This window comes from Anas platyrhynchos, chromosome 17, assembly GCF_047663525.1.
Source record: "Anas platyrhynchos isolate ZD024472 breed Pekin duck chromosome 17, IASCAAS_PekinDuck_T2T, whole genome shotgun sequence".
NCBI lineage: Eukaryota > Metazoa > Chordata > Aves > Anseriformes > Anatidae > Anas > Anas platyrhynchos.
The window spans coordinates 775,331-791,772 of NC_092603.1; the positions used below are offsets into that span (position 1 = coordinate 775,331).

General features: G+C 57.9%; 1 protein-coding gene across 1 annotated transcript; it reads right to left on the minus strand.

Moving 5' to 3' along the window:
• ABCF1 (ATP binding cassette subfamily F member 1) lies at positions 1 to 16,361 on the minus strand. The gene is given in 27 exon segments (XM_072024721.1): positions 1 to 291; positions 386 to 458; positions 1,430 to 1,494; positions 3,297 to 3,465; positions 4,323 to 4,355; positions 5,171 to 5,241; positions 6,129 to 6,203; positions 7,897 to 8,068; positions 8,148 to 8,260; positions 8,339 to 8,463; positions 8,704 to 8,787; positions 8,866 to 9,014; positions 9,086 to 9,225; positions 9,303 to 9,388; positions 9,461 to 9,561; positions 10,027 to 10,146; positions 10,246 to 10,338; positions 10,494 to 10,568; positions 10,657 to 10,725; positions 10,825 to 10,893; positions 10,969 to 11,067; positions 11,744 to 11,778; positions 12,726 to 12,756; positions 12,758 to 12,862; positions 13,750 to 13,833; positions 13,967 to 14,013; positions 16,224 to 16,361. Coding segments are annotated over 27 exon segments (2,517 nt in total). The 5' UTR covers positions 16,291 to 16,361; the 3' UTR covers positions 1 to 124.
• Positions 16,362 to 16,442: the final 81 nt, after the last annotated feature.

The following is a 16,442-nucleotide window of genomic DNA, read 5'->3' on the forward strand; positions in this document are numbered from 1 at the left end:
TCCTTGCACCATTCCCCTCTTTATTCCCCCAAGGCGTGAAGGGAAGATCTCGGGGCGAGGGGTCGGGACAGAACCCCGACACCCCCCGGGACCCCAAAAAAAACCCCAAAACGCCCCAAATTTTTCAATCGCGGGGCCGGCTGATGACCACCTCGCCCAGGGCCTCGAGCACCTCGCGCTTGTAGTCGTCGAAGTCGCCGTCGATTTGGCTCAGCCCCCGCTCCTCCACCACCCAGAGCTGGCACGCCGTCTCCGTGATCAGCCGCGCGTCGTGGCTCACCACGATGACGGCTGCGGGTGACGTCACCGATGACGTCATCACCGTGATGACGTCATCACCGTGATGATGTCATAGTGATGATGTCATAGTGACGTCATAACTCACCCCCCCGGTACTCGTTGATGGCGTCGGCCAAGGCGTCGATGGATTCGATGTCCAGGTTGTTGGTGGGCTCGTCCTGAACGGGGGGGGGGGGACACCACTTTTGGGACCCCCCCCCTATGTCCCCAAGACCCTTTTGGGGACCCCCCAATGTCCCCAGGACCTTTTTGGGACCCCCCCCATGTCCCTTTGTGTCCCCAGGACCCCTTTATGTACCCAGGACCCTATATGGGGACCCCCCCCCAGTGTCCCCAGGACCCCCTTGGGGACCCCCCGATGTCCCCAGGACCCCCCCAGTGTCCCCAAGACCCTTTTGGGGACCCCGTAATGTCCCTAGGACCCCACTGGGGACCCCCCGATGTCCCCACGACCCCCTGATGGCCCCAGGACCCTGTTGGGGACCCCCCCGGTGTCCCCAGGACCCCCCAATGTCCCCAGGACCCCATTGGGGGACCCCCCGATGTCCCCACAACCCCCCCAGTGTCCCCAGAACCCTTTTGGGGACCCCCCCGGTGTCCCCAGGACCCCCCCAGTGTCCCCAGGACCCCCCCAATGTCCCCAAGACCCTTTTGGGGACCCCCCCGGTGTCCCCAGGACCCCCCCAGTGTCCCCAGGACCGCCCCAGTGTCCCCAGGACCCCCTTGGGGACCCCTAAAGGACCCCCCCAATGTCCCCAGGACCCCATTGGGGGACCCCTTGATGTCCCCAGGACCCCCCCAGTGTCCCCAGGACCCTTTTGGGGACACCCCAATGTCCCCACAACCCCCCCAGTGTCCCCAGGACCCCCCCAATGTCCCCAAGACCCTTTTGGGGACCCCCCCAGTGTCCCCAGGACCCCCCCAGTGTCCCCAGGACCCCATTGGGGACCCCTAAAGGACCCCCCAGTGTCCCCGTGACCCCCCCAGTGTCCCCAGGACCCTTTTAGGGACACCCCAATGTCCCCAGAACCCCCCCAGTGTCCCCAGGACCCCCCCAATGTCCCCAAGACCCTTTTGGGGACCCCCCCAGTGTCCCCAGGACCCCCCTGGGGACCCCCCCCGTGCCCACCAGGATGAGGACGTCGGGCTCTCTGCACGCCAGCTCCGCAAACACCACCCGGGCCTTCTGCCCCCCTATAGGGGGGGGGGGGAAGGGGAAGAATAAACCACACCCCAATAAACCCACCCCAAATAAACCACCCCTCAAATAAACCACACCCGAATAAACCACACCCCAAAATAAATCACCTCAAAATAAACCACACCCCAAATAAACCACACCCAATAAACCACACCCTAATAAACCCCACCCCCAATAAACCACCCAAATAAACCACACCCAAATAAATCACCCCAATAAACCACCCCCCAATAAACCACCCCCAATAAACCACCCCTAATAAACCACCCCAAATAACCAACCCAATAAACCACCCCAATAAACCACCCCCAAATAAACCACCCCATAAACCACCCCAATAAACCACACCCAATAAACCACCCCTGAATAAATCACCCCAAAATAAACCACACCCCAATAAACCACCCCAATAAACCACCCCCCAAATAAACCACACCCCCAAATAAACCACACCCCCAAATAAACCACACCCGAATAAACCATACCCCAAAATAAATCACCCCAAAATAAACCACCCCAAAATAAACCACCCCCAATAAACCCCACCCCAAATAAACCCCACCCCAAATAAACCACACCCTAATAAACCCCACCCCAATAAACCACCCCCCAAATAAACCACCCCAATAAACCCCACCCCAAATAAATCACCCCAATAAACCACCCCCCAATAAACCACCCCCAAAATAAACCACACCCCAATAAACCACCCCAATAAACCACCCCCTAATAAACCACCCCAATCAACCACCCCCCAAATAAACCACCCTAAAAACCACCCCCCAAATAAACCACCCAAATAAACCACACCCCAATAAACCCCACCCCAAATAAACCACCCCAAAATAAACCACCCCCAATAAACCACACCCCCAAATAAACCACACCCCCAAATAAACCTCACCCCAAATAAACCACCCCTAAACAAACCACCCCCCCAATAAGCTCCACCCCCAAATAAACCACCCCCAATAAACCACCCCCCAAATAAACCACCCCAATAAACCACACCCCCAAAATAAACCACACCCCCAAATACCCCAATAAACCCCAACCCCAATAAACCATTCCCCCAAATAAACCACCCCCCTAATAAACCACCCCCAATAAACCACCCCCAATAAACCACACCCCCAAATAAACCACCCCCAATAAACCACCCCAATCAACCACCCCCCAAATAAACCACCCCAATAAACCACCCCCCAAATAAACCACACCCCAAATAAACCACACCCCCAAATAAACCACACCCCCAAATAAATCACCCCAAAATAAACCACACCCCAAATAAACCACCCCAATAAACCACCCCAAAATAAACCACACCCCAATAAACCACCCCCCAAATAAACCACCCCCAAATAAACCACCCCAACCAACCCCACCCCAAATAAACCACCCCAATAAACCACCCCAAATAAACCACACCCAAATAAACCACCCCAATCAACCACCCCCAATAAACCACCCCCAATAAACCACCCTAAAAACCACCCCCCAAATAAACCACCCAAATAAACCCCACCCCAAATAAACCCCACCCCAAATAAACCCCACCCCAAATAAACCACCCCAATAAACCCCACCCCCAATAAACCACACCCAATAAACCACCCCAAAATAAACCACACCCAATAAACCCCACCCCAAATAAACCACCCTAATAAACCCCACCCCAAATAAACCACCCCCAAATAAACCACCCCAATAAACCACCCTAATAAACCACCCCCAATAAACCACCCCCCAAAATAAACCACGCCCCCCCTGTGGGATAACCCCGCCCCCTTACCCGACAATTTGGCGATCTGCAGGGTGTGGGCGTGGCCCTCGAGGCCGAAGCGCCCCAAACACTTTCGGGCGTCCTGGTGGGGGAGGTTGAAGCCCCGCTGCAGGTACTCGGCCGCCGTCTCCTCCAGCCGCAGCTGCTCGGCCGCCTGCTGGTTGAAGAAGCCCACCTTCTGCGGGGGGGGGGGGGACAAGGGGGGGGGTAAAAGAGTCAGGGGCGGGGCCAAAAAGGAGGCTCCGCCCCCTTGACCCCAAAAAAATCGGTTAAGGTGGTGGGAGGGGGGCACATCGCCAGGCAAAATCGCCCTATTGTTAAACCACGCCCACTTTCTGGGAAGCCACGCCCCCAGCATTAAGCCACGCCCCTTACCGATAAGCCACGCCCCTTACCATTAAGCCACGCCCCCTTTTACTTAGGCCACGCCCCCTCGATATCAAGCCCCGCCCCCTTATACCCATGCCCTTTACAACCCATTCATTCCCAGGCCACGCCCCCTTTTCTGAGAAGCCACGCCCCCTACCATTAAGCCACGCCCCCTTACCATTAGGCCACGCCCCCTCGATATTAAGCCCCGCCCCTTACACCCATGCTCTGTATAGCCCATTCATTCCCAGGCCACGCCCCTTTCTGGAAGCCACGCCCCCTATCATTAAGCCACGCCCCCTACCATTAAGCCACGCCCCTATCATTAAGCCACGCCCCCTCTATATTAAGCCCCGCCCCTTACACCCATGCCCTTTACAACCCATTCATTCCCAGGCCACGCCCCCTTTCTGGGAAGCCACGCCCCCTATCATTAAGCCACGCCCCTTACCATTAAGCCACGCCCCTTACCTTTAGGCCACGCCCCCTCGGTGTTAAGCCCCGCCCCTTATACCCATGCCCTTTACAACCCATTTGTTCCCAGGCCACGCCCCCTTTCTGGAAAGCCACGCCCCCTTTATTGGAAGCCACGCCCCCTCATTTAGCCCCGCCTCTTTAGGCCCCGCCCCCTTTAGGCCCCGCCCCCTTTAGGCCCCGCCCCCTCACCAGCCGGTGGTTCCTGCGCATCTCCCCCCGCGTCTGCAAGGGAATTGGGGTCAGCGGGGGGGGACCCCAAAATCCTGCCCCCCCCCCGTATTTTTGGGGTCCCCCAAACCCCCCTCAACCTCCCAGAGGGTCCCCAACCCCCCCAAAAAAAACCATAACCCCAAAACCCCAAATCCCTCCTTTTTGGGGGTGTCTCAGCCCTATTTTTGGGGGGGGATCCCCAGCCCTTTTTTGGGGGTCCCAGTCATTTTTGGGGGGGTCCCAACCCTTTTTTTGGGGGGTCCCACCCCTTTTTTGGGGTCCTGGTCATTTTGGGGGGGTCCCAACCCTTTTTTGGGGGGGTCCAAGCCCTTTTTGGGGGATCCCACCCGTTTTTGGGGGGTCCCACCCCTTTTTCGGGGTCCCGGTCATTTTGGGGGGGTCCCAACCCTTTTTTTGGGGATTCCCCACCCTTTTTTGTGGGGTCCCACCCCTTTTTTGGGGATCCTGGTTATTTTTGGGGGGTCCCAGCCCTTTTTTGGGGTCCCGGTCTTTTTTGGGGGGGGTCCCAGCCCTTTTTTGGGGTCCCAGTCATTTTGGGGGGTCCCAACCCTTTTTTGGGGTCCTGGTCTTTTTGTGGGGTCCCACCCAGTTTTTGGGGTCCCGGTCTTTTTGTGGGGTCCCACCCAGTTTTTGGGGTCCCGGTCATTTTGGGGGGGGGGGTCCCAGCCTTTTTTTGGGGCATCCCACCCCTTTTTTGGGGTCCCGGTCATTTTGGGGGGTCCCACCCCTTTTTTGGGGTCCCGGTCATTTTGGGGGGGGTCCCAACCCTATTTTGGGGTGGTTTCAGCCCTTTTTGGGGTCCGTACCGGTGTCAGCTGCCCCGTCAGCAGCAGCAGCAGCGTGCTCTTGCCCACGCCGTTGGGGCCCACGATGCAAACTGGGGGGGGGACAAAAACAAATTTGGGGGGGGCCCTTTGTTATTGTAGGGTCTCCCAGGGGCCCCGTTGTTATTGTAGGGTCTCCAAAAAGCGTTGTTTATTATAGGGTTTTCCCAAATTTGTGCGTTTTGTTGTGGGAGCTGTGCGAATCCCTGTTGTTATTGTAGGGTCGCAGAGCTCTTTGTTTACCCCAAAATGCCCCCGTGTTATTGTAGGGTCTACTAAATCTGTGTTATTATACGTTATCCCTATGTTTTTGTAGGGTCTCCTATCCCATATTCCATGTTTTTGTAGGGTCTCCTGCCCAATATTCCCTGTTTTTATAGGGTTTCCCACCCACCCTACATCCCATATTTTTGTAGGGTCTCCTACCCCACATCCCGTGTTTTTGTAGGGTCTCCTACCCAATATCCCATGTTTTTATAGGGTCTCCTACCCAATATCCCATGTTTTTGTAGGGTTTCCTGCCCTATATTCCATGTTTTTATAGGGTCTCCTGCCCAATATCCCATGTTTTTGTAGGGTCCCCTACCCAATATCCCATGTTTTTATAGGGTCCCCTACCCAATATTCCATGTTTTTGTAGGGTCTCCCACCCAATATTCCCTGTTTTTATAGGATCTCCCACCTACCCTATACTCTATGTTTTTATAGGGTCTCCCACCCAATATCCCATGTTTTTGTAGGGTCTCCTACCCAATATCCCATGTTTTTGTAGGGTCCCCACCCAATATCCCATATTTTTGTAGGGTCTCCCACCCAATATTCCCTGTTTTTATAGGATCTCCCACCCACCCTATATCCCATGTTTTTATAGGGTCTCCCACCCCCCATCCCGTATTTTTATAGGGTCTCCCCCCCCCTCTCTGCTCCTGTAGGAACTCACTCCTCGAGTCCATGTCGATGCCGAAATCGAGGTTTCGGAAGAGCAGCTCCTGCCCCTCGTAGCCAAAATCCACGCCTGAGGCCAAAAAGGGGATTGGGGGGAGGAATTGGGGCCCCCCCAAAATCCCCCGGACCCCAAAATAACCCCACAGAGCCACCCGGGTCCCAAAATGCCCCCACATTTCCCCACATCCCCCCCAATTTTCCCTAAAGCCCCCCAATTGTCCCCAAAGCACCCCATAACCCCCCAAAAAGCATCCCCAAATGCCCCCAGTTCCCCCTAATACCCCCAAACCACCTCCTAACCCCCCCAAACCACCCCAAAACGTGCCCCCTGTCCCCCCAATTATCCCCAAAGTGCCCCAAAACCCCCCCAAACGCCCCCAGTTCCCCCCTAACACCCCCAGAAACACCCCCATATGCCCCCAGCGCCCCCCAACCCCCCCAAACCACCCCAAAATGTGCCCCCTGCCCCCCCAATTACCCCCAAAGTGCCCCATAACCCCCCAGAAACACCCCCATATGCCCCCAGTTCCCCCCAACCCCCCCAAACTGCCCCCAAATGCCCCCAGTTCCCCCATAAACCCCCAAACTGCCCCTAAATGCCCCCCAATTCCCCCATAAACCCTCCAAAATGCCCCCAAATGCTCCCAGTTCCCACCTAACACACCCATAACCCCCCCAAACCACCCCCAAATGCCCCCAGTTCCCCCATAAACCCCCCAAACTGACCCCAGTTCCCCCATAAACCCCCCCAAACCGGCCCCAAATGCCCCCAGTTCCCCCATAAACCCCCCACCCCCCCAAAAACTGCCCCCACATGCCCCCAGTTCCCCCATAAGCCCGCCAACCCCCCCCCAAATGCCCCCAATTCCCCCATAAACCCCCCCAAACTGCCCCCTAATGCCCCCAGTTCCCCCATAAACCCCCCAACCCCCCCAAAAACTGCCCCCAAATGCCCCCAATTCCCCCATAAACCCCCCCAAACCGCCCCCAAATGCCCCCAGTTCCCCCCCAATACCCCCAACGCCCCCAAACCGCCCCCAAATACCCCCAATTCCCCCATAAATCCCCCAACCCCCCCCAAAACTGCCCCCAAACGCCCCCAATTCCCCCATAACCCCCCTCAAATCCCCCCAGTTCCCCCCAGACCCCCCCAAAACCGCCCCCAAATGCCCCCAGTTCCCCCCCTAACACCCCCAAACCTCCCAAAAACTGCCCCCAAATGCCCCCAATTCCCCCCTAATCCCCCCAAACCGCCCCCAAATACCCCCAATTCCCCCATAAATCCCCCAACCCCCCCCAAAACTGCCCCCAAACGCCCCCAATTCTCCCATAAACCCCCCCAAATGCCCCCAGTTCCCCCCGAGCCCCCCAAACTGCCCCCAAATGCCCCCAGTTCCCTCCTAACACCCCTAAAATCCCCCCCAAACGCTCCCAATTCCCCCATAACCCCCCCCAAACCCCCCCAGTTCCCCCCAGACCCCCCCAAACCGCCCCCAAATGCCCCCACTTCCCCCATAAACCCCCCCAAACCACCCCCAAACGCCCCCAATTCCCCCATAAACCCCCCAAATTCCCCCAAAACCGTGCCCCAATTCCCCCATAAACCCCCCCAAATCCCCCCCAAATGCCCCCAATTCCCCTATAAACCCCCCCAAATCCCCCCCAAACACCCCCAATTCCCCCATAAACCCCCCCAAATTCCCCCAAAACCGTGCCCCACACCCCTCCAACCCCCCCCAAAAACCCCGGGGGGGTTTTCTCACCGTGGAGGCCGAGGATGGGGGGGCTGAGGGGGGGCGGGTTGGGGAAGGTGAAGCGCACGGTGTACTCGCGGGGTCTCTTGAGCAGCTCGGGGGCTTCGGCCGCCTCCTCGGCCGCCGTCTTCCGCCGGCATTTCTGCTGCTTGCGGGTCAGGGCCTCCTTCGTCTGCTTCTCCTACAAAATTTGGGGTCGGGGGGGGCTCCCGGGGATCCTAAAAAGGGGGAGGTTTAAGGCTCGGAGCCCCCCCGCTCACCGCTTGCTTGGTGGATTTGCCGCCGGCTTTGAGGTCGCGCAGTTTCTTCTCCTGCTTCTCAAACTGCTTCAGCAGCTCCTTCTGCTTCTGCTGGTACATTTTCTTAAAGGTCACTGCCGGGGGACGGAAAACGGGTTTTATTAACCCAAAAAAAAGCCTCAAATAACTCAGTTTGGCCCCAAAACACTCACTGTAGTTGCCCCGGTAGTAAAAGAGGCGCTGGGCGTCCAGGTGGATGATGTCGGTGCAGACGTCGTCGAGGAAGCCCTGGTCGTGGGACACCACCAGCAGCGTCTTCTTCCACGTCTGTAGGTAGCTGGGGGGGGGAAACGGGGACATTTTGGGGTGTTTTGGGGTCATTAGGAACCCCCTGCGACCCCACCCTATAAAAAAGCCACCCCGGAAAGAAGCCACCCCAAAAAAACGCCGCTTTTCACGCTCCCACCCCAAAAAAAAAACCACTTTAGGGCCGCCCCGCGTTTTAGGATCGCCCCCATCTTTTGGGGACATCAATCCTAATCCCTCCCGGTCCCAAAATCGGGCTTTTTTCCCCCACTTGTTGAGCCAGATGACGGCGTTGAGGTCCAGGTGGTTGGTGGGCTCGTCCAGCATCAGCAGCGTCGGCTCCATGAACAGCGCCCTGCGGGGTGCGAGCGTCACTTTGGGGTGATTTCACCCCAAAACGATGCCCCAGAAAAACCCCATTTCCACCCCTTACCGGGCCAGGGACACCCTCATGCGCCACCCCCCCGAAAATTTCCTGGTGGCTCGGTTTTGCATCTCGGGGTTGAAACCCAAACCGGCGAGGATCCGGCGAGCTTTGGCCTCGGCGGCGGCCGCCCCGATCGCCCTCAGCTCCTCGTAAACCTACAGGGGGGGCATTTAGGGTTTTTTTGGGGTCCCCAAGGGGTTCCCCGAGGTGCCCCCACCCCAAAAACCTTCTCCAGGCGCTCGGCAGCGGCGTCGTCGCCTCCTTCCAGCAGCGCCTGCAGCCGCTTCTCCTCCTCCAGCAGCCGCAGCCGCTTGGTGTCAGCGCGCAGCACCGCCTGCACCGCCGGCGTGTCGTCGGCCACCACCTCTTTTTGGGGGAAAAAATGAAGATTTTAGGGTTCTGCGGGGGTTTACTAAGGGTTTTGGGGGTGGCGGGGGGCTCACCTTGCTCACAGAGCAGCACGTCGATGTTGGGGGGGATGCTGAGCGCGCGGTTGGCGATGTGCTTCAGCAGCGTCGTCTTGCCCTTGCTGGCGGTGAAAATTGGGGTTAAAACATGAGATTTTGGGGTTTTTCACGCCCCCTTTCCCCGTGCTCCTCACCCGTTGGGCCCCACGAGGCCGTAGCGGCGGCCGGCCACGATGTAGAGGTCGGCGTTGACGAAGAGCTCCTTGCCGTGAGCCGAGATGCTGAACTTCTCCAGCTGCGGGGTGGGGGGACCCGGGGGGGTCAGGGGGCCCCAAAACCCCCCCAGGGACCCCATTTCCCCTTCCCCTTATACCAACAAACCCCAAATCCCCCCTAATTTTTTATAAGGGGGCTCCAAGCTTGACATCACACCCTAATTCTGTGTTATTTCTCAATAAAATGGTAAAATTTAATTCTGCATTGTTTAATCATAAAATTTTCCCAAATTTAGGACTTTTTTAAGGAAAATAGTGCCCAGTTCTGACCCTAAATCATTAATGGGATGCCCCCACTATCAACCCACGACCCTAAACTTGTTATTTTTAAAAACGTGCCCCTATTCTCACTCTTTAAACCCAAAAAAACCTCGTGGGGTGAAGCCACCCCGGGGTGATTTTAGCCCCAAACGGGGGGGTATTTTTACCCTATAAAAAGGGTTTTTTTTGCCCAAAAAGGGGCGTTTTCGCCCCGAAAGGGTCACCTTGATGTCGGAGGCGTTCTCCAGCATGGCTTGGCGCGAGGAGAGCTCGGCCTGGGACACGGAGAAGTCGTCCCCCGCCGCCGCCGCCTTCATGGTGGCCACTTGCCGCTCGTACTCCATCTGGGGGGCGGAGCCAATCCAATTAGCCCCGCCCCTAATTTGCATAACCCCACCCACTTCGGATTTAAGCCCCGCCCACTGGGGTTAAGCCCCGCCCACCTGTTTTTTGAGCTTTTTCTTCTCTTTTTTGCTCACGCGGGCGTCGGGCTCGGCCTTCCTCCCGGCCTCCTCCTCCTCCTCCTCCTCGGAGACCTGCGGGGGGGCATTAGGACCCCTCCCCCCACCCTAAATCCCCCCTTCCGACCCCAAAATCCGCCCCCAGACCCCAAAATCCGCCCCCAAACCCCAAAATCCCCCCCCAGACCCCAAAATCCCCCATTCCCACCCCAAAATTTCCCCCTTCTTACAGCCTCGTCGCCCTTCTGGCGCTCTTCGGCCTCCTCCTCTTCCTCCTCTTCATCCCCCAGAGCCGAAAATTTATTCTGGGGGGGGGAAATTTGGGGTCAAAAAGGCCCCACCCTATAAAAATTTTAGGGTTTTTTTATAGGGTCGCCCCCTCCCCGGCCTCACCTTCCCCCCTTTGGGGCCAGCGTCTTCCTCGGAGCCTTCATCCTCCTCCTCCTCGGCTGCTTTTCCCTGCTGGGGGGGGATTTATGGGGTCAGACCCCCTTTTTTAGGATCCCCCCGACCCTAAATGCGCCACCCCCCCGGCCCTAAATGTGTCCCCCCCCCCCTCACCGGCCTCCTGCCCTTGTTCTTCTCGTTCTTGCGGTTCTTCTTCTTCCTCCCGTCCTCCTCTTCCTCCTTCTGCGAAAATAGGGTCATTTGGGGCCCCCACCCCAAAAAAATCCTATAATTTTGGGGTCTTTCCCCCCCCCAAACCTTGTTGCTCTTCCCTTTCCCCGCCCGGGGCCCTTCGGCCTCCTCCTCCTCCTCCTCCTCGCTCTGCTCCTGGTTCAGCGCCGCGAAGACGTTGCCGCCCTACAAGAAACCCCAAAAACCTCCTTTTTTGCCCCATTTCTGGGTCCCCCCAACCCCCCCCTGCCCTCCTTTGACAGGATTTCCCCCCATTTTGACAGAATTTCCCCCATTTTTCATAAAATTTCCCCCATTTTTAACACTTTTCCCCCATTTTGGGGCCCCAAACCCCCTTTTCCCACCCCGCTCCTCCTTTTAGGGTTTTAGGGTCCCCCCCCCTTTGAACACTTCTCCCAGTTGTAAAAAATCCCCATTTTTATCCAAATTTGGGGTTTTTACCCCCAATTTTCCTGTCCTGATTTGGAGTTCCTTCTCCCTAGTATTTAGGGTTCCCTTCCCCAATCTTTGGGGTCCCCCCCCAGGTATTTGGGGTCCCCTCAGTATTCCCCCCCCAATATTTTGGGGTTCCCCTCCAACATTTGGGGTCCTCTCCCCCGATATTTAGGATCCCCACCCCAATATTTGCCCCCCCCAATATTTAGGATCCCCTCCCCCCAATATTTGGGGTCCCCCCCAAACATTTGGGGTCTGCCCCCCTATATTTGCCCCCCCCCACTTTTTAGGGCCCCCTCCCACAATATTTAGGATCCCCCCCGATATTTAGGACCCCCTCCCCATGACATTTGGGTCCCCCCCTATATTTTGGGGTCCCCCCCAAACATTTAGGGCCCCCACTCACCTTCCTCCTCCTCCCCCCTTTCCTCGGGGCTGGCGCTTGTGGGGGGAAAACCCCAAAAAAGAAAAAGAAAGAGTGGGAAAAAAGGGTTCAAAAAAAAAGGAAAAAAAAGGGGAAAAAAAAGAGGAATAAAGGGGAAAAAAAGAGGAAAAAGGAAGAAAAAAGGAAAAAAGAGGAAAAAAGAAAAAAGAGGGGGGAAAAGGGAAAAAAGAAAAAAAGGGGCAAAAAGGGGAAAAAAAGAGAAAGAAAAAGGGAAAAAAAGGGAAAAGAGCATAAAAAAGGGGAAAGGGGAAAAGAGGGGGAAAAAAGGGGAAAAGAGGGGGGAAAAAGGGGAAAAGAGGGGGGAAAAGGGGGAAAAGAGGGGGGAAAAGGGAAAAGAGGGGGAAAAACAGGAAAAGAGGGGGAAAAAAGAGGAAAAATGGGGAAAAGGGGGGAAAAAAGAAGGAAAAAAGAGGAAAAAGGGAAAAAAAGGGGAAAAAGGGGAGGAAAAAGGGGGAAAAAAAGGGGGAAAAAGGGGAAGAAAAAGGGAAAAAAGAGGAAGAAAAACGGAAAAAAGAGGAAGAAAAAAGGAAAAGAGGAAGAAAAAGGGATAAAAAGGGAAAAGAGGGGAAAAAAGGGAAAAGAGGAAAAAGGGAAAAAAAGGGGGAAAAAGGGGAAAAAGGGGGGAAAAAAGGGGGAAAAGGGAAGAAAAAGAGGGGAAAAAGAAAAAAAGAGGAAGAAAAAGGGAAAAAGAGGAAGAAAAAGGGAAAAAAGAGGAAGAAAAAGGGAAAAAGAGGAAGAAAAAGGAAAAAAGAGGAAGAAAAAGGGAAGAAAAAGGGAAAAAAAGGAAAAAAAAGGGAAAAAAGGGAAAAAAATCAACACCAAACCGTCGAGCTGCACCCCCCGCCCAGAGCGCCCCCCCCAGGGGCTGGCGACGCTCCGGGCGGGATGAGGAAGATGAGGATGATGAAGGGGGGGGGGGGGGGGGGGGAGCCTTCGGCCTCACCTTCCTCCTCCTCCTCCTCTTCCTCGGCTGGCGGCCGCCAGCTCGCGCAGCCTCCGGCTCAGCTCCTCCTCCTCGGGCTCAGGCTCGGCCCCGGGGCGCCGCCGCTCCTTGCGCCGCTCCCGCTTCCTCCGGGAGGCCTGGGGGGGGAGAACTCGTTAATTAACTTGCTAATTAACCCCTTAATTAGCCCCTTAATTAGCCCTTTAATTAGCCCCAAACGCTCGGTGTCATCGCGTCCCCCCCAGCCCCACCCTACTGCCACCCCCATCCCTTACCCCACCCCTTAGCCCCGCCCCCTAATTAGCCCCGCCCCTTAATTAACCACACCCCCTAATTAGCCACACCCTCCTTAATTAGCCACGCCCCCCTAATTAGCGCTAACGAACCTTCTACCCCCATCCTTTAGCTCCGACCCCCTTTAGGCTTATCCCCCTTTAGCCATGCCCCCTTAGGCCACGCCCCTTAATTAGCCATGTTCCCCTTAATTAGCCACGCCTCCCTAATTAGCCACACCCCCCTAATTAGCACTAACAAACCTTCTACCCCCATCCCATACCCCACCCCTTAGCTCTGCCCCCTTTAGGCTCCTCCCCTTAGCCACGCCCCCATTTGGCCACGCCCCCTTAATTAGCCACGCCCCCTAATTAGCCACGCCCTCCTTAATTAGCCACGCCCCCCTGATTAGCGCTAACGAACCTTCTACCCCCATCCTTTAGCTCCGACCCCCTTTAGGCTCATCCCCCTTTAGCCATGCCCCCTTAGGCCACGCCCCTTAATTAGCCACGCCCCTTAATTAGCCATGTTCCCCTTAATTAGCCACGCCTCCCTAATTAGCCACACCCCCTTAATTAGCGCTAACGAACCTTCTATCCCCATCCCTTACCCCACCCCTTAGCTCCGCCCCCTTTTAGGCTCCCCCCCTTTTGGCTCCTCCTCCTTTAGGCCACTCCCCCTTAATTAGCCACACCCCTAATTAGCCCCGCCCCCCTAATTAGCCCCGCCCCCTTAATTAGCGCTAACGAACCTGCTGGGGCTGCGCTTCCTTCTCGGGGGGCGGCGGGGCCTCGCTGGGGGCCGGCTTCTCGTCCTCCGCCAGCTCCTCGAAGAACTTTTGGGGGGCAAAGGTCAAAGGTCAGGGGTCAGGGTTAGGGTTTAGGGTCAGGGTCAGGGTTTAGGGTCAGGGTTTAGGGTTTAGGGTCAGTTTTTGGGGTCAGGGGTCAGGGTTTGGGGTCAGAGCTCACCGATTTCTTCCCCCGCCGGTCCTTGCGGCCCTTCTTCACCGGTTGCTCTGTGGGGGGGGATTAATGGGGTCAGCGGCCCCAAAGGGATCCACTTTGGCCCCGTAGGGATCCACCCCGACCCCATAGGGATCCCCCCTGACCCCATAGGGATCCCCCCACCTCCTCGCCCCATAGGGATCCGCTCTGACCCCAAAGGGATCCACCCCGGTCCCGTAGGGATCCACCTACCCGCTCCTTACCCCATAGGGATCCCCCCCCTCACCCCATAGGGATCCACCTCGACCCCATAAGGGATCCCCCCTGATCCCTAAGGGATCCACCACCCCCCTCACGCCCCATAGGGATCCACTCTGACCCCATAGGGATCCACCCCCCTCCTCACGCCCCATAGGGATCCACCCCAACCCTATAGGGATCTGCCCTAACCCTATAGGGATCCACTCACCCCATAGGGATCCACTCTGACCCCCTAAGGGATCCCCCCCTCCTCCTCACGCCCCATAGGGACCCACCCCAACCCTATAGGGATCTGCCCTGACCCCATAGGGATCCACCCACCCCCTCCTCACCCCATGGGGTCCACCCAGATCCCCTAAGGGATCCACCTCACCCCCACCCCACAGGGATCTATGAGGATAGATCCCTGTGGGGTGGGGGTGATCCCTGACCCTATAAGGATCCACCTCAACCCCATAGGGATCCCCCCGTCACCCCATAGGAATCCCCACCCCCTCCTCAGACCCCATAGGGATCCACCCGCCCCCTCCTCACGCCATAGGGATCCACCCTGACTCCTTAAGGGATCCACCCCCTCCTCCATCACCCCATAGGGATCCACTCTGATCCCCTCAGGAATCCACCACCCTCCTCATGCCTCATAGGGATCCACCTTGACCCCATAGGGATCCACTCTGACCCCATAGGGATCCACCACCCCTCCTCACCCCATAGGGATCCACCCAGATCCCCTAAGGGATCCACACCCCCTCACCCCATAGGGATCCACCCCAACCCCATAGGAATCCCCCCACCTCCTCCTGACCCCATAGGGATCCCCCCTGACCCCATAGGGATCCCCCCACCTCCTCCTCATCCCATAGGGATCCACCCTGACCCCATAGGGATCCACCTCGCCCCCACCCCATAGGGATCCCCCCTGACCCCAAAGGGATCCACCCGCCCCCTCCTCACCCCACAGGAATCCACCCTGACCCCATAGGGATCCCCCCCCTCCTCCGTCACCCCATAGGGATCCACTCCAACCCCATAGGGATCCACCCCGACCCCCATAGGGATTCCCCCACCTCCTCCTCACCCCATAGGGATCCCCCCTGACCCCAAAGGGATCCACCCGCCCCCTCCTCACCCCATAGGGATCCACCCTGACCCTATAAGGACCCACCCCCACCCCATAGGGATCCCCCCTGTCACCCCATAGGGATCCACCCCAACCCCTAAGCGATCCACCACCCTCCTCACACCCCACAGGGATCCACCCTGACCCCATAGGGATTCCCCCACCTCCTCCTCACCCCATAGGGATCCCCCTGACCCCATAGGGATCCACCCACCCCCTCCTCACCCCACAGGAATCCACCCTGACCCCATAGGGATCCCCCCCCTCCTCCGTCACCCCATAGGGATCCACTCTGACCCCATAGGGATCCACCATCCTCCTCACGCCCCATAGGGATCCACTCCCACCTCCTCACCCCATAGGGATCCACCCAGAACCCCTAAGGGATCCACCTCACCCCCACCCCACAGGGATCCACCCTGTCACCCCATAGAGATCCACTCTGGCCCCATAGGGATCCCTGCCCCCCCCCTCACCCCATAGGGATCCACCGTGACCCCATATGGATCCACCCAGATCCCCTAAGGGATCCACCCCCTCCTCCATCACCCCATAGGGATCTACCTCAACCCCATAGGGATCCCCCCTGACCCCAAAGGGATCCACCCGCCCCCCCCCTCACCCCATAGGGATCCACCCTGACCCTATAAGGACCCACCCCCACCCCAGAGGGATCTACCTCGACCCCATAGTGATCCCCGCCCCCCCCCCCTCACCCCATAACCCCCCCCCCTCCCCCCATAGCGATCTCCCCCCTCCCCCCTGCCCCCCCCCACCAGGGATCCCCTCCCCCCCCATAGGGATCCACTGCCCCTCCCCCCCCCCAACCCCCCTCCCCCCCCCATTTTCCCCCCCCCCCTCCCCCTCCCCCTCCCCCTCCCCGCCCCCCCCCGGCCTCACCCTGCCCCTCGCCCTCCCCCCGCCATTCCTCCTGCCGGGCCGCCGCCGGCCGAGCTCCCTTCGGCATGGCCGGGCGCCTGCGCACTGCGCCTGCGCGACCACCGAGACGAGCCTAGAGCGCCGCTCCCACTTCCGGTCCTCCACGCCGCTCCGCCTCTCCCATTGGCTCGCCGCCTCTAAGTCCCTCCCCTTCTCCGGCCGAGCCACGCTCCCATTGGC